Source organism: Poecile atricapillus, chromosome 21 (assembly GCF_030490865.1).
Source record: "Poecile atricapillus isolate bPoeAtr1 chromosome 21, bPoeAtr1.hap1, whole genome shotgun sequence".
Classification (NCBI taxonomy): Eukaryota; Metazoa; Chordata; class Aves; order Passeriformes; family Paridae; genus Poecile; species Poecile atricapillus.
Genome location: NC_081269.1, coordinates 6840002 through 6861108, shown reverse-complemented (window position 1 = coordinate 6861108; position 21107 = coordinate 6840002). Strand labels below are relative to the sequence as shown.

At 40.9% G+C, this 21107-nt stretch overlaps 1 protein-coding gene across 2 annotated transcripts; it reads left to right on the top strand.

Annotated features, from left to right (window-relative positions):
• The first annotated feature begins 384 nt into the window (after positions 1-384).
• Positions 385-20880, top strand: TAF15 (TATA-box binding protein associated factor 15). Of its 2 annotated transcripts, XM_058854396.1 has the most exons (16): positions 385-527; positions 4044-4080; positions 4895-4943; positions 5128-5218; positions 5297-5414; positions 7935-8218; positions 9047-9161; positions 15430-15464; positions 16065-16097; positions 16620-16729; positions 17264-17393; positions 18669-18758; positions 19778-19862; positions 19947-20032; positions 20129-20231; positions 20517-20880. In XM_058854396.1, exons 1-16 carry the CDS (start codon positions 518-520, stop codon positions 20554-20556), a joined length of 1416 nt encoding a protein of 471 aa, XP_058710379.1. In that variant the 5' UTR covers positions 385-517; the 3' UTR covers positions 20557-20880. The 2 variants fall into 2 exon arrangements, with proteins under 2 accessions (XP_058710379.1, XP_058710380.1); XM_058854397.1 differs by lacking the exons at positions 385-527; positions 4044-4080; positions 15430-15464 and having other exon boundaries at positions 4893-4943; positions 5128-5414.
• The last annotated feature ends 227 nt before the right edge of the window (positions 20881-21107 follow it).

Below are 21107 nucleotides of genomic sequence, written 5' to 3'. Positions count from 1 at the left end.
AACCATTCTCCAAGTTGATATTTGGCTTTTTAGCATACTCATAAACGCTGGCAAACCTTTCTTATTTTTTCTTTAGGACCCAGATTTTGGATGTTTTCTCTAACTCCATTTGGCATCTGCTACAAATGGTGATGCACAAGTGGGGTACTGAGGGAAATGGGGGCTGTTGGTGCGGAAAGCCGGGTGTGCAACCCCCCCATTTCCTTCTACGCACCCTGACCATGCCCTGCCCGTTTATTAATTAAATTAAATTAATCCTTTGATGCGATCCACAGCCTCGCACCCCCTCCCCTCGGTACAACCCACCCCCCCCCGCCCGCTGTACCTTGGCACAGCCCTGCTCACCTCCCGTACCTCCCCGCTTCCCCAGCGAGTGGTAGGCGCCGCGCGCGCTGATTGGCCGCCCGGCCCCGCAGTCCGCGCGAGCTGCGGGTGCTTCAGTGTGCGCGCGGCCGGCGCGGCGGGCGGGTTGGTCCCTGCGCTTCCTTCGCTCCCTCCGCCCCTCAGCGCCGCCGCCATGGCTTCGGGTAGGTGCCGCCAGCCCCGCCGGGCTCAGCGGGCAGCGGCGGCTCCGCTTCCCGCCGCCGAGCGCGGGCGCGGTGGGGCGCGGGAGGGCGGGCGGAGCGAGCGCCATGTGGCGCATGTGGGCAAGGCCGCGGCCATGTTGCGGGGGACGCGCCCGCTTTTTCCCCTCACGCCCCCCCCCACCCGCTGCGCTCGGTGCGGGGGAGGGGAGCCACGCCCCCGCCGGTGGCCCCCGTGGGCACGCCCCCTTCGGCGGAGGCCACGCCCCCTCCCCGGGGAGCCCCCTGCGCGAGCCGCTCGGGTCACGCCCCTTTAGGCGCGGGGGCGTGGCCTGGCCTCGATCACAGTTGGGGGGGCCGTGGGGGCAGGGTCCCTTTGGGGTCTTGTGCTCGGATGATGCGTGGGGTCCGGTCCCCCCTTTTGGGATCTAGGCCCCCCCCACGGCATGTGTAAGCCCCCAGCTTTGGACTGTGCCACAACCCCTCCCCGTGAGGTGTGAACCCCATTTTGGTTGATATTTCCCAGTGTAGGCCCTCCCGTCTTGGGTCGTGTGTGGGTCGTGGGCCCCATTTTGGTTCCTTTTGGGTTGTGTACTTTTCTCCCCGGTGTGATATGGAAGCTCCTTTCTTTTGGGTCACAACACTTTCCCCTGTGTGGACCCCGATTTTTGAGCTGTGGTTCCCCCCCCGCACACCCCATCCCGGTGTGAGATGTGGATCACCTTTGGGTCGTGCCCCTCTCCATAACATGGTTTGTGCACTCCCCCTTTGGATCAGCACCCCGCATGGAATGCAGGCGCCCCCTCCTTTGGGTCTTGGCCGTCTTTAGCATGGGAAATGCCCTCCCCACCCCGCAGCAGGGGAGCCACCTTTGTGTCCTGGTCTGTGCTGCCTCTGCTCTGCACTCTGTGTGCTTTTCACACAGGGTGAGGTCAGGGGGCTTCACACCCCCTGCTGTGAGCTTAAAAACACCCTGGCTGGAATTGTTTTCCAGCGGGGGCTGTAGTTGAGCACGGAAGCAGAATCTGCTCTCCCGGGTGACCTGACACAGCCCAGCTTCTCCTGGGGCCTCTCCCAGCACAATGTGCTGTTTCTTCATCCCCTTTGAGGTGTGGATGGTTGGGTCTCCGGCAGTGCTGCCCCTGTGGAGCCTTGGATAGGTGTGGGTTCTCACGTATCCCCAAGTGGGAGGAGGAATTCCAAGGCTGGCCGTGCTTTGTGGAGCGAGCCATGTTTTGTTGTGGTCGAGCCATTTTGGCGTTGTCTCGTGCTGCGTGTGTGAGTGATAGACAATACAAACAAAGCAAGGGGTGCTAAAGGAATCCTTTCGTTCAAGGAGCAGTTATGAACCAGGAAAAGCAAATGTGTCCAAAGGTACTAAAATGAGCCCAAATCAGGAATTTTTCTAATAAATGAGTAAAGCTTTGTAGCAAACTAAATCCACTTTCCCCCCATCTGTCAGGTGCTTCCAGTCAAGCACCTGAGTGCCTCCTCTGTTTTTAGCAATGTTCAAACACGAGATTCTTTTTCTCTGGAGGATACTGAGAGGCAATGCTGCTTCCTTATGTGAATTACTTCATAAGAGAACCTCGGCTTTCAAATGTACACAGCAGATTGTTCTATCTTGAGAGGAATAAACCCCCTGAGTAGTGCAAGGTGATCAGGCTGCTATGTCTCACTTCATCAACAGGAAATCTTTCCATAAACTTTTTAAACATTAAGAAAAAAAAAAAAAAAGGTCAGTGTAGGAATTTCCAGAATAAACTGTTATTTCCAAAAATCCTTACAGACTCTTGTCCCCCTTGAGCCCACAAAGATAAATCGATCAGAAGTCTGTAAGAGGTCCAGAGGATGTAAAAAAATGTATAAATAAAGGAAATTCCTCTGATTGCATGTTTTCATATTTTACAGACTCCTTATCTGGTTGCTTTCAAGTTTTTTCCAAAATGTTGTGGTTTGGTGGAAGTTTGTTAAGGAGAAGCTAAGGAGATTAAATGCAGTTCTTAAATTTATAGCTAGTTACATCCTTATTCAAGAATTTTCTGATACAACCATTAATATGCTTTAATTAGCAACATTAATGGCACATAAATGTTAGAGTTAAACCACAACCATGTTTCACAATGTGATTACCTATTTAATAGTAATTTTTGTGATCATTTAAATGGAAACTGTAAAAATTTCACTTTACCCTTTAAAAGCAAACTTGAATTGCACCTCTACCTTGGGTTTTTAATTGCTTTTCAGTATGAAAAAGCAATGAAATATTTGTGTAGCAGTGCAAAAGGGGGAGAAATCCACATCTAAGTGAAACAATTTGACCTCCTTTCATCTCATGCTAGCATTTGGTAAATGTTTCTGTTACAGAATATGAAATTTGATACTTTGTGTTGCTTTGAGGAGATACTTTAGCATTAAAAATGCTGCTTTGTGTCTGAATATCTCCGATGATACCCCCCCATCTCACATCCATCACCTCAGGTGATGCCCTCATCAAAGCTCTGGTTAAGTGTCTGTGCAGCCACTGGCAGGATTGGATTTATAACCTGCTGAGGGAGGTATAATGAGCAGATTCAGCAATCTGATGAGTGTTTTGATTGGAAAATGGTTGCAGTCGTTTATGACATTTACCCTGCCTTGTAATTAATCCTCAGTGTCAGCATTTTAGGCGCTTCTGTAGATAGAGGCTGGAGAGAGAATGTGGGGGAAAGGGTGAAATTTGGGATGCAAAGTTCCTGATAGATTTTATTAGACCATGGCACAAGATGATTTACACAAATTCTTGAAGTGATTGGAAGAGTGTGTTTGTGTGTTGACAAGAAGGTGGCAATTTCAAGCAGATTGAGGCTCCTGCCTAGGAAGTGAGATGGATGGAACCTGAGCAGTGCAGGGGCTGGAAGGGCACAGAGCAGAGTGGGATGTGAGGAACCTCTGCAGAGCTGGGATTGGGATGGATGTGAGGCTGATGAAGCAGTGTGTGTGTGTTTGTGTTCTGTGTGCTGCATCTGTCACGTGCTGGTGAGCTCTCAGCTGGGTTCTTCCTCTTGCAGTGTGAGCAAAGGGAAGTGTGGTGGCTCCTCCATCCCTGATTTTTTATCTCCCATCCTGCTTGTGTTTGTGCCTTTTAGCTCAGCAGAGCTTTCTTAGAGCATCCCAGAAAGGGGTTCAGCTGCACTGACCTACTTAGCTTTGCTTGATTAATTAAGCTGCTGCATTCTGCTCATTGATGATGGGACTGTACTTGATAGCCATTAGAAGGGTTGTACAGTTCTGGTTGTTGGAAAAGACTCCTTGAAAACAGAATTTGGATCCTTCAAAAGGGGCATTTCCAAGTGTGTTCCACATCCTGTGCTGTTGTCATTCCAGTCTTAACATTTTCTCTTCTGTTAACAAAGAGAAAGCTTCATTCTGCAGGGATAGTAGTTGCAATATCCAGTGTACTTGAACCTTTCTCCCTCCCTAAATTTTCTCCTCTAAAATGTTAATTGGAGGTTCTCAATATGACTTCTTTCTTTCTAGATTCCGGAAGTTACAGTCAGTCTGGGGGCCAGCAGAGGTATGTGAGGATTTTTGTTTTGCTGTTAGCAATTACATCTGCAAACTTAAAGACCATTTAGTATTCCCAGCATGATGAGTGATTGTTCAGGATAGAGTATGGATAGGTTTTTGGAATTAAGGATGCAGAAAGCTTGCGCTTGAGCCTTTCTCAAGATGTCTTATAAAACAAGAGAAATCGGTCTGTATTCCTGAATAGAAGACAATAATCATGTAATGTAAGTGGATGTAAATTGGAATGACATCTTGTAATAGTAAGAACTTTTGAAATTACATTAATATAGAGAAATGCTTTTCATGTGACTGCCTTAAGATTTTAGCCAAAGGTTATGATATTTGTTATATGGCCCAAGGCTGCAGGACATGTTTTAATCAGTGAGAGTTTTTATGGAAGTATAAAAATCATGGCTAATGCTGCCTGTGCCAATGAAGATCTTGAGGTTTTGTGCATGTAGTACTGCCTGAGTTTGGGTTTGTATCTACGTATGATGAGTTTCAGCACTTCTGCTTCTTTTGTCAGTTCATGAAGGCTGAAAGTGGCAGAATCATGAGTCAGTATAATATAAAATTACAGCAAACCCAGGTTTATTTTGCTTAAAATTTATATTTGAAACACAGCAGATATTAAAATAAGCTCTTCTGGCTTCTGACAGTCAACCATTAATTCATTGATGCAGTTTTAGTATGCCTGGGACTGCAGATTAAACACCTGTTTTGGAATGGAGAGAAACTTAGAGACACCAAAAATACCTTTACTTTCCAGCCTGTGGGGAGGGCACTCTTAAGTGTTTCCTAAATGCATTTTTCTCTTCCAGCTACTCATCCTATGGCAATCAGAGCAGTCAGAATTATGGACAAGGACAGGTATGTTGAAAAAAACATTGTGTCTTTCAAAGCAGATGTTCCTTGAGTAAAAATAATTGTTCCTGGGCCAGGAAGAATTCCAGTCTCAGCTGTTCTTGATGTTTGCAGTTGTGTCTAGCCAAGGAAAACTGTAATTTACTGCTGTGGAAGTTACACTTATTTGAGTACATTCTTGAAATTACAGGGATATTCTGGTTATGGGCAGAGTGGAGACAATTCCTCCTATGGACAGAACTATGGAAGCTATCATGGGAACTATGGACAAAATCAATCAGGTTTGGCTAGCTTGTTACATTCATTGGCAGGATTTAAAAGGTGAATATTGACTAAAAATTTTCTTCCTCGATTTCCAGGTTATGGGCAAGATTCCCAAGGATATGATGATGAATCCAGTTATGAAAATCAGAATCAGAGCTCATACAACCAGCAGTCCTATGGCAGCCAGGGGCAGCAGAAAGGGTCATCCAGAGGGTAAGGAAGCCAAGTTTACCAGTATCTATTTTAAGTATTGTCTAGTAGTTGTATATTCTTAACTAGAGCTATATTTCTTGCTAATATTGCTGAGAAAAAGACAAATATTTGAGGATCCACATCCTCAAAACATTTTTAATGTCTGGAATGACAGGAGGTACAGGAAGAATATTTCTTTATGTAAGAAGGATGGGTGTAGTTGTTTTGAAATCAAGCTGTATGGGTACATACACTTTAGAAAGTTTTTGGATTGTGGCTACAATGAAGAATAGACTTGGCAGAGTGTTTTGATTAGGAGAAAGACCTATCAAATCCCTCTCCAATCACATTCTTTTGTATAAACTTACAGTGCTCTTTTATTAACTTCAAATAAGCTCTTAGCAAGGGAACTTGTAGCTGCTCTCAGATTGCAGGCTGCTTATCTAGCTCAGAATGCCTTTTCATGAGAGAGAAAGGATTCAAAAATGTCATTTTTTGGTTTTCCAACTAAGTAGAGCTCTCAGAACATCGTGGGTTTATATCCTCATCAGGAAATTAAATGTGCTCTTGCATGCTGCCCTTTGTTCTATTCCAAATGTATTTTACTTGTGATGTTGTATTCGATTCAGTTTCAGGAGGATTAATGATACCACTTTGAAAATATGTTGGAAAATACAACCTAACTTCCCAGAATGACTTAAAAGGCCACTTAATGTTAGAATACCTTCACTGTCTACTTTCCAGGCTTTGTGCCTCCACCCCGAGGTTACTGCTTGTGTTAGAGCTTTACTGAGGATCATGTGACCCCTTTTAAATACTCTGTTGAGTACTAACCCTCATTCTTGTGTCCAAGGTCCAAATGGTTTTGTACTTTTTGCAAGGTGATAAAAAAAAATCTGGACTTGAGCAAACCTCTGCTTGATGTCTGCTTTTTTATTTCTTATTTTAAAACATTTTTAATATTAAAAAAATTATCTTAATCTGCCAGCAATAGGTGCTTTTACTCAGATGTCATTTTTGCTTCCATAAGAAAGGCAGGTACAGAGTTAAGTTTTGTTTTGCTTTGTTTTCTGAGTATTTATTAGAGCTGTACAAAGGTAATAATGTAGTTTTTAATTCTGTAGATGTCCAGTAGAATAAAAATACAGCACATAGGTTCTCCAATAAATTGTTTGTGATCAAGAAAATGAAGAGAAGATCTTGAAGGGAAGCTTCTCAATGTAGGGTTGTAACAAATAAGGAGGTAATGAGAAATAAAATGGAAGCAGCCTTGAAGAGGGTGGCCACAAAACTGTGTAGTTGTCACATCCTAGGGGAGGGAAGGGAGCAAACAGTGGGTGCTTTCAGCAATGCTTCCTTTGTTGGTAAAGGTGCAAAGGCAAAAGCAGAGCTGACTTTTTTCAAGTGAAGATAATAACGAAAATCTTCACAAGCTGTTTACCGCTGGGATTAGCAAGGTTAAAGCTGAGATCTAGGCTAGAAGTGGGAGAGAGCAGATTAAATGGTATTTACACAGAAGGGATATTTTGGGGTCGGTTAGACCCAACACACTGGGTCTGAAAGTGCCTTTAAAAGCTGGTGGAAACTTCCTGAAGGCTCTTGCATTTTTTTCCCTTTTTCTGAGATACTTTCACTAGCAAGTAAGATTGCCAAAGACTGGAGAGTGTCAGATCTAGTGCCTCATCTTTCAAAAAAGAGTGGAAGCAGGGAGGGGGAAGAGAAGAAAGGGTGGCAGAGGCCAGAGATTATTTTCAGTTACTGAAAAAATAAGACAGCTAAGGCACAACTAAGTACCTGGGGGAAACAAAGGAATGAGTAACAGCCAGTGTTCCCTGGATGCAATTTATTCCTCATAAATCTATATTATGCCTTGCCATGAAAGGCTGAGAGAACTATTCTCTCATATATCTAGATTTTCAAAATACTTCAGTTTCTGCTTCAGATGCTGAAGTAGCTTAGGAAAATGTGTAGGTGAGATTCCCTTGTGATTGCTCTAAAGTTATTAATCTTAATCTTAGAAAAGATTTATGACTCTCTCTTGGAATGTAGAGCTGCATTGTGTTGGAGTATCCTGGATGTGATACTGCTTGGTGTTTGTGATGAGGGTTGCTGGGATAGTGTAGATGGCACTGAGGTGAGAAGAACCACAGGTTCAGAGGCCACCAGAACACTTAAAAAAATTCTTGATAATTGTGGAATGCCCAGAAGAGAGGTTGCAATTCAGTGAAAGCAAAATGTTGGGATTTTTTAAGGCAGCAAGTCTCAGCTGCTCTACGTGAGCACTGAGGCTCTGCCCTGCAGGTCCAGAGGGAAGGATTTGGTGTTCAACAGGTCACAGGCTCTCCATCAGCCATTGATGGTGCTGTGGAGAGGAGGGAAAGCAAGTCTTGGACTTGACATATGAGAGGAGTGATGCTCCTAAGTTATGTAATGAGGGAACTGCCATTAGGAAATTTTAGCAGTGTCATGAATTTTCAGCCATTATTTTGCTCTCTGTTCTGTGAACATTTAGCTATTAATTCAAATTCTGTTTGTTTTAAGTGGAAGAGGCTCTTATGAACAAAAGTCAAACTATGGTCAGCACCAAAGCTCTTATGACCAGCAGTCAAGCTATGGACAAAACCAAGACTCTTATGACCAGCAGTCAAGCTCCTATGACCAGCAGTCGGGCTATGGCCACCAGGGCTCATATGACCAGCAGTCGGGCTATGGCCACCAGAGCTCTTACGACCAAAAGTCAGGCTATAACCAGCACCAAAGCTCATATGGCCACTCCCAGCAATCCTACCAGTCTCAGAAGGGAAGCTATAGCCACAACAGCCAAGGTAAAATTCACGGCTTGGATTCAGTATTGGCTAATAACATTGAGCAGAAGCTCTGTGAAATGGTTGGATTTCCTTCTGCAAGCAGTTGATTTGATGAACAGTTCATTTTTTTTTCTGTTGATGTTCTTGGGGGATGTTTTATTTGTTAAGACTTTCAAAACATTGTAGTGAGATTAAAATCTCTTGGGCCCCAAAATGGTTGCATTTAGGTGTGTTAGAACAGCCTTGCAGAGTTTCTGTCCCTGAGTTCTGCAAATTCTAGATGGGATTTTTTTCCCCAAGCTATTTTGAACCTCTTCCTGCACGAGGATGACATGTCTTGATCAGTCATGTAGAGCTTTTGCACTTCACATTCCAGCTTTTATGCTGTGTAGGTGAATTGTGAGATAGAATGAGAAGTTTAAGATGAAGCCTTTTTTTTGCATTAACTTCACACCAGCAGCACAACCCACTCTATTTATCCTTGTTCTGTCTTCAGTGATGTCTTTTGCAAACTGGGAGGGCTGCATGGAAGTCCAATGGAAAATGTATTTTAGACAAAATGTGTTTAATGTTTGGAAAATGGAGTGTAATTACAGAGTGATTTTTACATTCTGATATACTCAGTGACCCTGGAAGTCAAGGGAGATAATGGAGCCAAGTTTGATTTGTTTTTGTTTTTTTTTCCTTTTTGGCACAGAGAATGTCAGAGAGATTTAGGAATTGATACATGTGAGATATAGATGGCAGAGTTAATGACGAGGAGGTGGGAATTCCGGGGTGGGAATTTTCACTGTGCTGCAGTTTGCACTACAATTGACTCCTATTTGGTTTGACTCATTCTCCCAGATGATCGCCGTGAAAAGAGCAGGTATGGAGAAGATAATAGAGGATATGGCGGGTCACAGGGAGGAGGTAGAGGGGGATATGACATGGATGGAAGAGGTCATATGTCTGGATATAGGTAAGTGATCTCATTCCAGTGCCTGCAGCTCCTTACCCTTGTTTCCTATTATTTAGCTGGTTTTAATTTTTGTTTATTATATGTCTGTTCCTAAGGTGGTTCAGGTTTAGGTTTCCAAAACAGATTTCTAAGATTAAACCTTTCTGCACTGCTCAGAAATGGGTTTTGCCTAGGGGAACAGCTTTTAGATTCACATAGATTGAGACCAAGCATTTGATTGTTTTGACACACTGCTGCATTTTATTTGCATGAGTTGCAATGCAAAAACTGCCCCAGCCCATCACTTGTTTTCAGTGATGAGAAAACCAACAGCCAGTGATTGAGAAAAATTTATAAAATTCACACCTAAGGTAGCTCACATTTTATCAGGGAAATATTTTGGCCTTGAATAATTTAGTAGTAACATTACATGTTCTTTGTTGCTTTTCTTCAGTTTTAAACTTCTATTAAAATACACATCTTTTATTATTGATTTATTTGTCAGTCTAATCACGTTTATTTTGGGTAGCTCTGAAATACTAACAATGCTGCCACCCCTTTCCCCATTGCCTTAGGCCTGTACTGTCAAGAAGATTTATGCACATATTTAATTCTGTGCTTGCAGATGATTTCATGCAGAGGTCTGCAATTGGCACCTTGGCTTTACAGCCTGCTGAATTAAACATATGACATATTATTTATTAATAACTCACACAACTGGCTCCCCTTTGTGTCCCTCTGAGTGGTTGGAGGTGCAGAGGGCTCAGTGATGCAGGGCAAGAATGCTGAAGCTTCCAGAGAGCTTTGAGGTGTTGCATGTCAGCACCACTTACCCTTCAAAAGGCTGCCCAGCTCTGGGTTATTCCTAAACTCCAGATGAAAAACTCTATAATTATAGTGTTTTCTGTTGGAACTGCTCTAATTTAAATAAAATAATCCACTACTTGGTTTTATTTTTAAGTCACATTTAAAATCTGTCTACTTCTGAGATGCTCCTAAATTGTATTTAATGGCTTGTTTATAATGATGTAGGGGGATTTTACCTCTTCTAATTAGGTGTGGTAGCACAATTAGAAAATCATAAAAGTGTCATGTTTACTGGGGGTTTATATAATATAAACTTAATGCATATTTTTCTGTAATATTTTAATAATAAACACAAATTTATATGCTATAAATAAACATAAATATATATAACAATTCTATAATATATAGTACCTCACATAAAACAAAAATAACAAGCAAAATAATTTCAAAGTAAATTTTAGTTTTAGTTTTGAATTTTAGTTAAAATTTTTTTAAATTAGATTTTCTTTGTGGATGAGGATTTTCCATATTCCTGTGATAAAAACTCCTTTATTAAAAAACTTTAGAGCTGAGCCCTTTCCAATAAAAGCAATGAATGTGAGCTTCAAAAAACACACTGCTGGTAGATTTTGTCACTTTGAAATAAACTTGTGTCTTTGCAAAATGAAGTCAGATGTATTAATGTCTGTGAAAATAAAGCCTCTTGCCAAGTTTTTCTAAAATAAGGAAACTTTTGCTCACACATCCACATAGATTATGGAGCTTCATTGAACTGGGAAGCCAAAAGAAGGGAAAGAGGGGACATAAATGAAGAAGTGGAGGAAAATTCAGGGAAGTGGGAAGGCATATATTAGAAATTCTGTCTGCTTCTGTTAAGTGATATTGGCTTTAATAGTATTTTTTGTGGAAATTTTCTGGAGCTACAGTGTTACATATCTTTATTCAGTGTTTTTACATAATTGTGCAGAGGATTCTTCTTCTGACATATGTATTTTACCAGACATGCTTATTAGAAAAGTCTAAAAGGTTAAATTAAATAACAAACTCTATAATGAAGGGGAAAATAACTTGTAATAAGGTAAGAAATCATGTTTAGTCCTGCAAAAATGTGGGGTTTAAGGGTAGGGGTTCTTTGGGGAGGGTTTCTATAAATCAGTTTCTCTTATTTATTTATTAATTTCTTGGGGAAAAATACATGAAGGAATATCAGGTTGATCTTCAGTAGCTACCATTTTCAGTTGTTCTGGTCCCCTTTTAATGCTAAACCTTGAAAATTCCATAGCCATCAGGAGATCATCTAAAAATCTTGTCTGCACAGATACTTTAATGGTGTAATCACAGGACTCCAAAATGCTTTTGGGTTGGAAGGGACCTCAAAAATCATCTTGTTCTACCCTCTGCCATGGGCAGGGACACTTTCCACTATCCCAGGGTGCTCAGAGCTCCATCCAGCCTGGTCTTGAACACTTTAGGGATGGAGTAATAACGGAGGCTTTGACTTTTATAGTGCTTAGAAAATAACATGTAAAAATTGCTCCTTGACTTTACAAACAAATTCACATCAAATGTGAGACCACAATGAATTAGTCTCTTGTTCTTAGCTAATAATAATTCTTTCTTGACTGACATTTAGACACAGGGAGAACTTGATGCAGCCTTAGAGGTGTAGTTTTATTCTGATAACCAAAAGGACTTGGACATGTCCTGTACTGAATGCTTTCAGCACTCATTTTTCTTTTGTGCCTGTGCAAAGTCACCCAGCACTGAGAAGAAAATATGTTTTGAGAAATTCCTGTTCAGATTCCTTAGCTGATATAAGTCCAGTAGAGAACACACATTTTGTCATGTGTCAGAAGTTCACATTTTAGTTTTACTACCTTAGGGTGTCAGAATTATCCTTGAGATTTTTTTTTTAATGGTCTTGAATTACATTTTTTTGGATTTTAGTAGAATTTCCCCACCCTATTATTTTGAATGATCTGACTAATTTTCATTCTGGCTAAGAGGTAAAATATTTCCCTTCATAGTAGAAGAGTGTCATCTTTTTGTTAGAAAGGAGGAACAGCAGGTCTTGAGAATGCAGAGTTTAAGATATTCACCCAAGCTTTTTAAGAGTCCTGGTCTGAAAAACAAAGAATTAATGGTTACTGTGTGTGGGGGACTGGATTGTTTTGGTAAAGGCTGTAAGTGGGGAACACAGGAGCAAACAAAACACATGAGAGAAGCTTTGCTTTTGACTCTGCTCACACAAACTGTGCTGGGGGAACCACAGAGATGCAGTTTAGAAAGGATTTGTCATTGTGTTAGGATTTGTCATAGAAATCCTGACTTTGTTCAGCATAGATTATTTTTTCTCTCTTGTGCAGATTTATGGTGATCTACTATAAACAAAAGCTACCTATGCAGCTTAATGTTTGTGTCAGCTATTAGGAGTGGGAGTTAGTGTGATATAAAGAAGCTACAATGTAGTGCAGATGTATTTTACAAGTGTGGTTTGTGTTCAGAATTAATATTTTGATTTGTAACAGATATAAGCTTTGCCTTATGGAGACTTTGGAAAAATGTGAACAGAGGCAATAAATATAAGCAAGGGAAAAAGCCCCATCTGTCAGTGACTGTTGGTGCACTAAATATTCCTTTTTTGTTTGTAAAATACACTCTTAGGTGTTAGGGACACACTTGGTGAGACAGAGACACGTTGGAGGCTGAAATTTGGTCCCTGAATTCTTAGTGCTGCTTCTGCCATTATCTGATATTTATAAAACTGCTTTTCTTGTATGTTGAGCTCTCCATATTACCTGTACTTTAATTTAAAGAGCTGTTCCCAGCTGGATTAAGCAATACCCAGATGAAATCCAGTTACAGTCTAGTAGGGGATGATAAATCTATGATTGAATATGGGAGAAAAGAACAGCTGAGGACTTCTCTTTCATAGCAGCAAGTTCACACACCGAGTGGTGCATTGTCACATTCTGGCTGCCTGCAGTTCAGCCTCTTATTTATTATCTTAGTCAGTGGCACTGCTGAATTTTAACTGCCTGCTCATGTTTCTAGCATAGGATATTAAGACTCCAGAATCCATCTGGTCACTCATCTCTGAGGTCTGTGTGCAGGCCTGGTAAAGCAGTGAGCTGTGAAATGCTGCACTTGTATTCTCCACATGTTTTATTGCAATAATATGGGAACTAATGCAGTTGCTGAGGTTGGATTTTGGGTCCCAGTGGGGGGTAAATCTGAGACTGTGGCATCAACTGCTTGCAATTACTGTGTTTGACTTGCTGCAGGATAGCTTCATGATCCCAGGTATCTATCAGTAGAATTTTCCAGATTCTTGTTGGTTGTGTGAGACTAAGCAGAAGACAACATACTGAGGCATACTTGGGGAAAAACATATTTCTGTAAACATTAATAAAAAACTAGTTAAAATTATTGATTGCACTCATTAGTGCAGGATGCAGAACTGTTGTATCACAGAATTAAGGTATTGGACTGTGACTTCCTTACATTTTGTATATTCAACTCCCATTTCTCGGGATTATGGTGCACACATTTTCACTCCAGCATCCTACCAAACCCTCACTTCCAGCAAAATCCTGGATGTGTAAACATACTTTGTGTAAGTTTTTATATTTTTGGGGTTTTCTAACTGCCATACACTTCCACATCAGAAAATGTATTTGTTCTGGATATTGCTGTCCTGATGAGCTGGGACCATAATCTGGGGTTGGAAAATTTTCATAACATTTAGATGCTTGATATTATTCACTGTTGTTGTTTCTGAGTTAAAATCCCAGAAAAACAGGCATCTTACTAAAAATTGTTGTGTCATAATGAAGTTTTTTTTTTTTAGCTGAAGTGAATTGGAGGTGGCAGAAAGGTATTTACAGTAAATTTTATCATCACCATTGTGTTTTTAATCATCAGTCCTTGAAAACAGACAGCCTTGAGTAAAGACCAGCACTGATGCTGCATGTAAAATCTTTAATGAGTGAATTAATGAATAAATGACACTGCACTTTAGCATTTGGATTTCTTCTGTGGAACAGCAATAAAATCTGCAGCAAAAATTTATTTTAAGAAAAGTCCCAGTAAAAGTGATGTTATCTGTTGTGTGAATCTGTCCCAGAATGTCAGTCACCCTCCAAAGAGTGTCTCTTAATCCAGGTTTGATAATAACCTGTTGAAACCATATTTGGTCCTCACTTTGGGCAGATTTCTCTCATAAATGTTAAGTATCAAGCAACTTCCATTTATGACTTTCCATTTGCTGTAACAGATGGACAGAGTGCCAAAGAAATGACTCCCTAATTTTACTTCATTGCCTTTTGATGGGTGCTTGTGTGCCCTTTTTGGACTGATGTGTGAGCAGACAGATGGAATTAACACCTGCAGTGATTTCTAGTCACAAAGTGCTTTGGTGAAGAGGCACAACAGCTCCAGAGGCTGGAGATATTTCTCTGCAGCAGGGTTTGAGCTCACACTGCCTTTATCATGGTGGGAAAGCTCTTGGGATTAGGTGATCCTGCCTGATTTTGAGGTGGCAGCTGTGTCCCTCAGGATGAGGAGGACAAGCAGGCACTTGTACATGGAAGTATGAGATAGTCCTTCTGACATTTGGTTATTGACTTTCTAAAAAAATCCAGTGGTTTTATTTTTCCTGAAGGCTCTGAGTATTGATTATCTCTTGTTCTTAACATGGATGCAATCAAAAATGCTGTTGGGAAAAATCCTTCCAGTATACACCTTTCCAGTGAAAAAAAAGAGTGAGGATTTATTTTCATGCACATAATTGGAGGCATAACAACCTGTTTTAAATCCCCTTCTAACCTTTGAAAATTGATGTGTGTATTCTCTTAACTTGGTCTACATTTTGTGCCACAGGTTTCAGAATGAATGAAATAAAACTTCACGGCCTCTGCTTTTGAAGCTCACATACACACACACCTTCTCTGTAATGCCAAGTGCTGTAGTACAGTAGGTCCCCACAGACCCTTGCTCAGAGAATGGCTCATTCTGCTAATTTATCCCCTCTATTATGAATGCATAACAATAGAGATTAATTTTAGCTCTTTTGACTTCTAGGAAAATACTAAAGTACTAATTATTCCAAAGTAGCAGTTACATCTACAATTAAAGCCCACATTAATCTTCATGAAAATAATGTTTTTGCTTTAAACCCCAGTTTTGAATAGCTGTTATTTTGGTTGATGGGATGGGAGAAAGTATTGAGCCAACCACATGTGTATGGGTTTGTTTAAAATACTCCTTAGGGCTTCTCTTCTCCAGTGCAGCACCCTGAGAGATTTTTTTTCTTAATAATTTAATCTTTGAACATGAATGGGTAGCAAGGAGAACATAGACATGGTACTTTAGCTGCCAGACAGTAATTTTCAACTTGTCATCAGTTAACTGTAGATTGAGCCTTGGGCTCAGCACGTAGAGACTTAAGGAAGAAATCATTTCTTCAATTTTTCCTCTGCAGTGGTGGTGACCGTGGTGGCTTCAAAAATTACGGTGGTAAGTGCCGAGTATCCAAAAATGTTTCAGTGGAAATTCTTTATAAATCTAAAAGCCACCAATATCTTGTTACTATCTAGTAGAAGCATTATAGAGTTTTGGTGAGGCTGGTGTGTTCATGAGTTTTAATAGCCAAACTTGTAGCAATAAACTGGATTTCTACTTTGTCAAATTGCATGAAAGAATTTGTGGAGACAGTGACGTTCACCGGATTTTTTTTTCTTTTCTTTTTTTAATTTTTGTTACAAATGCTTCTTAGAAAGGTAATAGAGGTAGAAAAAGAATAAAAAAATGGGAAACTGCTTGGTGATGTGACAACCAGCATTTGCAAGCAAACACCAGCACAGCATCAGTGTGGCAACTGCCACATGCTGCAAGTTAAAGAACACGTTAACGTCCTACAGACACCTTCTGTTGAACGTTTAAATCTAAATATTCTCTAAATCTCTGGTTAATGTCTTAGCTCTTAGATGCATTGCATACATTCTTTGTATATTTTCTTGTTGCTAAAAAAAGTCACTTGAATGTGTTGTGCTAAAAATAGTCTTTTTTCTTTCTTTTTGTTTTTTTATTTTTTTTTTTGTCAAATCCATATCATAGGTCAAAGGGATTATGGACCGAGATCAGATGCTGGTAAGGAAACAAGCAGTGAGTGGGAGTGGATAATAGCTCTTAGGTCACTGCTTTTAAAATGTTTGTCTAGAAGGATGGATGTGGCTGCAATTCCCATGGCTCAAAAGAAACCTAGCTAAAGCATGCCTTCTGTGAAAGAAATGTATTTAATTGAAGTGCATTTGAATTTTTGGATGTTAATGCAGCAAGTAAGAATTTCCTGATGAATTCTGAATGTGCTTGAGCCAAGCAGCTGCCTTCACTGCCAGCACTTCTGCTAAGCTTGTGTTATTTAAAACACACTGTTCTGGTGGGTTGGGATGCCCAGCTTGCATGAATGTTGGGTGTGAGGCAGGTCAGCTGTCCAGTGTACTCAGCTGATGGTGTTAGACTCAAAATTAAGCTCCCTGCTCCTCTTTTATTTCACACAAAATGTCTCTGGGATTTAAGGGTCTGCTACTGGGCAGCACAGAGCTGAGCTTAAAATATTGCTGCAGTTTCTCCCACAAAAACACATGGTAAATGTAGCTTAATTTTCCACAGATTCAGAGTCTGACAACTCTGATAACAACACCATCTTTGTGCAAGGACTCGGAGAGGATGTTTCAACGGATCAAGTGGCAGACTATTTCAAACAGATTGGTATCATAAAGGTATGTGAAATGAGAAATCATGGGTCAGAAGGAAGGGAACTAGTGGAGCCAAGGTACTGGAAATGTACTGGTATCATTCAAGGCAGAGTTCTCTCTGACTCCCCAGCAGTTGTAGATAATATTTTATCTGGGTTCCCAGCTGACAGCTCATTTGTAAGCTGGCAGCACTAGCACATTTCTCCTAGTGACATTTAGATTGCTTTGTGTCTCTTCTTTAGTCTTTATAGCCCTGACACTCTATCCATTGTGCCATCCTTGTACTGCAGCATGTCTGCCTCTGTTCTGTGGCTGCTGCTTCTGGTTCTGCTATTCTAAATTAGGATTTTGTGCACTTGACCTCATTTTTTTGTTAAAACTGGGCCCATCATTTCTTCATGGAGAAGAGCCAGTCAGTATCCTTTGGTCAAATCCGTTGTTTCTGCAGGCCAGCTCCAGGAGAATATTCTCACTAAACATATTCAGTGTTATAGTTTATGCTCTGAGCTGATTTCACAGTGTTTCTGCTATTCCAAGTGTACCACCTTTTTTTTTCAGACCAACAAAAAGACTGGCAAACCCATGATAAATCTGTACACAGACAAAGATACTGGCAAGCCAAAGGGAGAAGCCACGGTATCTTTTGATGACCCTCCTTCTGCTAAAGCAGCAATCGACTGGTTTGATGGTGGGTGAGAGTTACCTGTGCCTTTGGCTATTTATGAATCTAACAGGCAGTGGAAAAAGCAAATCAATTATCTTTTTATTACCTTTTTGGAGGCTCAGTGCTGCTGTTTATGTAGCTTTTGGCTTGTGTTTTTTGGTTCTGTTTTTTGGATTTTGGTTAGGGTTATAGTTGTTTTTTTTTCCTTAAACAAAGACCTGTATTTCATGGTTTCTTATGTGTGTTGGAGTTATGTTTCATTAAACAGCAGATAGTGATTTAGACCAAAAATATGCACTGAAAATGAGGGTTTGCTGCTGTACCTCAGTCACCCATGCACAACATGCAAGAGGTGGTGTTTGTGTCACTTCTTGTTTAGACCAACAGAGCTGTAATCTGTGTTAGCAGCTGGAGGGATTCCCTGCAGTGTTGCATTGATATTTTTAGTGTTGTGGGAACATTTTTAGGGTTTGGGAATGGTTATGGTAATCTTGTGCTGAGTGCTCTGTATATACACAATGAAGAACAAGGTTTTAAAATTAGGGATTTATCCCAGAAATATATTGGTGTAAAGCTCCTCAGACTGCAGGAAATACAGTGACAGTCCTGTAGTAATAAACTCAAGGGGATGAGGGAAAAATGCCTTCTCCTGTCAACTTGTGTGTTCACAGAATTTTAGTGATACTAGCTAGAAAAAAAAGATCATACTTGGCATGTGGTGGGAAATTATAATACTTAAAAAACTGGCATAGCATGCTTGTCTGATGTTTGTGTTTGCTAATAAAATGCAAATTGACTTTTGTTTAAGAGGGTAAGGCAAATATGACTGTATAAGGCGCATGTGCAGTGCTGTTTGTCTGTGATAACATTGAATCTATGAAGAACCCACTCTGAAAAGCCATGAACTTCATTTAAATACACTTGGGAGTTAAGTTTTGGGCTGGCTATTGAGTGGTACAAAAGCCTTGTTACCTTGGTGGAATTACAGACAGTTCGAACATCCAAACTACTTCACCCATGAGCATGGCCAAAAATCTTTTAGACATTCTTATGTCTTTAAATTGCAACTTAGAGACCTCATTTAAACTGAAATAGTTGTGTGTTTGTAGAGTTTAGCAAGTATATATCAATGTTTCCATCTCACCTTTGGACCAGAGCTTTCAAAACCAGGAGATTTATTGCAGCTTCCCTGTGTCTTAAAAGTTTTGTGTTCAGTCTGGGTGTGCAAATCACTCCTGCTCTGCTGGGCTTGCTGCTGTGTTGTTGGGAGCTGTATTGATCCCTTCTCTCCTCCCACAGGAAAAGAATTCAATGGCAACGTTATCAAAGTTTCTTTTGCAACCAGAAGACCTGAATTCATGAGAGGAGGCGGAGGTGGCGGGCGTCGAGGTGGGTCTAAAGTCTGTAGAATCCTTGTTTTTGCACAGTTAAATGCTTTTTCACTATGATTGATTTATTAAAGTTGACTTTGAAGCAGTGATTCATCAACTATATGAGCCTTTGGGATTCTGCCAGGAAAGGGAGTAATAAGGATTGAACCCAGTTAAGTAAACTGAAATCTGTAATCTCTTCTGAGCAGAATTTATGCTTTCCTTTAGAACTGGAAGGTCTCCAGATCTTGTGTCAGCCTTGCTTTTAAAGAGAAAGTGTAACAGGGATGTTGAGCTGTACTAGCCCCACATATATAGAGGGAAATTCCCTGTGAGTATTTGCTTGTTACAGCAAAGCCTTGAGATACTCTGTTTCCAGCTGGGATTAAGCAGGGTAGGTAATTCAGATGCTGATGAATTGGAGCAGCAGTTAGATTTCTGATTCTTTTGATCGAGGTCATATCAATCTCCCTGATTCTCTGCATATACAGTTTTGTCAGTAATCCACTGGGTATTCATTACCATTTTCCAGGAATCTTGCTTTGAGCAGTGGCTGTCAACAAATTCTAGTTCTGAAATCAGGCAGTTCTGTAGGCTGATGGAAAAGGATTCTTCAACAACTTCAGCTGCTATAAAAGTTCTTAATTTTGTGATGCAGAAAGCAATAATGTTGTCCCTGTGCCTGTGTCAGAGGCATCCTGGGATTAATTGAGACAGACTTCTTTTATTGTTAAATTTTTGTTCTGTGGCTAGGTCTGGCCATAAGTGACTGATCTTATACCTTGTTAAATCTTTCTGAAATTTTATTAATGCATGTAGTGGGTTTATATTTAGCCAGTGGCAATTCAGTCAGATCAGGTTTTCCTTTACTGCTGAAAAAGAATTTATTATAAATAGTGAGAATATATTTGCATTAAACACTCCTGCTGCCTGAAAAGTCTGCCTGTCACTTGGGGTCTGAAGGCAGTGGCAATCTTTGATAACTGTTTGTCATGTGCAGTTCATAGGATTTTATAATGATTATAATTTTGTCTGCAGGTTCACGAGGTGGCTATGGAAGAGGTGGGGGCTTCCAGGGTAGAAGTGGGGAACCCAAAAATGGTGATTGGGTTTGTCCTAACCCGTAAGTGTCATTTTAATTGGGATGGGGTGTTTCATGTGTGCTTCATCTTCACAGCTCAGTCTGGGGAATCCTTGTCTGTTGCAGGTCCTGTGGCAACATGAACTTCGCTCGCAGGAATTCCTGCAACCAGTGCGGGGAGCCCAGACCAGAAGATTCACGTCCATCAGGAGGTGTGCAAAAACAGCTACACCTCTTAAATGTTTCAATTGCCCATATCATCTGCATCTTTCTGAAAAAGCTGATGTATTTTCTGTGGTTTTCCCCAGATTTCCGTGGGAGAGGCGGCTACGGAGGAGAGCGGGGCTATCGAGGGCGCGGCGGCCGAGGCGGGGACCGGGGAGGTGGATATGGGGGCAAAATGGGAGGAAGGTAAGAGGAGCCTTTGCCCTTGCTTGGCTGTGGGATTGATAGAGGCTGTGGGAAAAGGATTGTTTATGTGTGCAAGTACAACTGCCATGAAAATATTAACTACAGATAGGAGCTTCCAGAGAGAATCACTCAGTGTGGCTGTTGAGTTTTGTGAATGTTTCTGGATGAGGCTCTCTGTAAACACAGAGCAGCACACAGACGTCATTGTAGAAATGTTTGACTGAAGGGACTGTTTGTTATTTGCTTCATTTGTTACTTGCTTAGAACCTTTTCTTTCTCTTCCAGAAATGATTTCAGAAATGATCAACGCAACAGACCATACTGAAGACCACTGTGAATGTTTTGTTTGTCTTCTTGATGCGTTTGATAGTGAAATTGCCTGCAGCTTCACCCATGGCCTCTTTCGATAGTGGAATTGAGTGAAACTAGATTTTTATTTTGGTGGGAGGGACTGGGGTGGTTTGGGAGGATTTTTTTTTTAAGCAAGACATTGAAATTTAATCCTAATTTCCACATTCTCCTCTTTTCTTCCCTTCCCCCATACCTTTTCAACAGGCCCTAAGAAGGAAAAGGATGAACTGTAAAATATTGCCAAAATATGAAGTGTTTTGTAATACAACAATAAATGCTGATTGTTTTATTTGTGAAATCTTATTGTTTCACAATTACTTGAGTTGCATGCATTTGCTTACATATTCCCAGCGTTCCTGTGGTATGGCTTAAGCAGTAAATAGGCACTTGTTTGGAATGGCACTGCAGCTCTGACCCAAGTGTATGCACAGAATCTTCAGTCAGGTCAGTGATGAGCCTCCTTACTATCCATATCCTCTATCCTGGATTTGCAGACTTGTCCCCTGCTCCTTCCCTTTTTCCCTC

What these genes read in the sequence shown, in the direction of transcription:
- TAF15 (XM_058854396.1), top strand. An exon ending in CAGAAAGGGTCATCCAGAGG is followed by an intron (nt 5,415 to 7,934) that starts GTAAGGAAGCCA and finishes GTTTGTTTTAAG; the next exon opens with TGGAAGAGGCTCTTATGAAC. An exon ending in TGGACCGAGATCAGATGCTG is followed by an intron (nt 16,098 to 16,619) that starts GTAAGGAAACAA and finishes AATTTTCCACAG; the next exon opens with ATTCAGAGTCTGACAACTCT.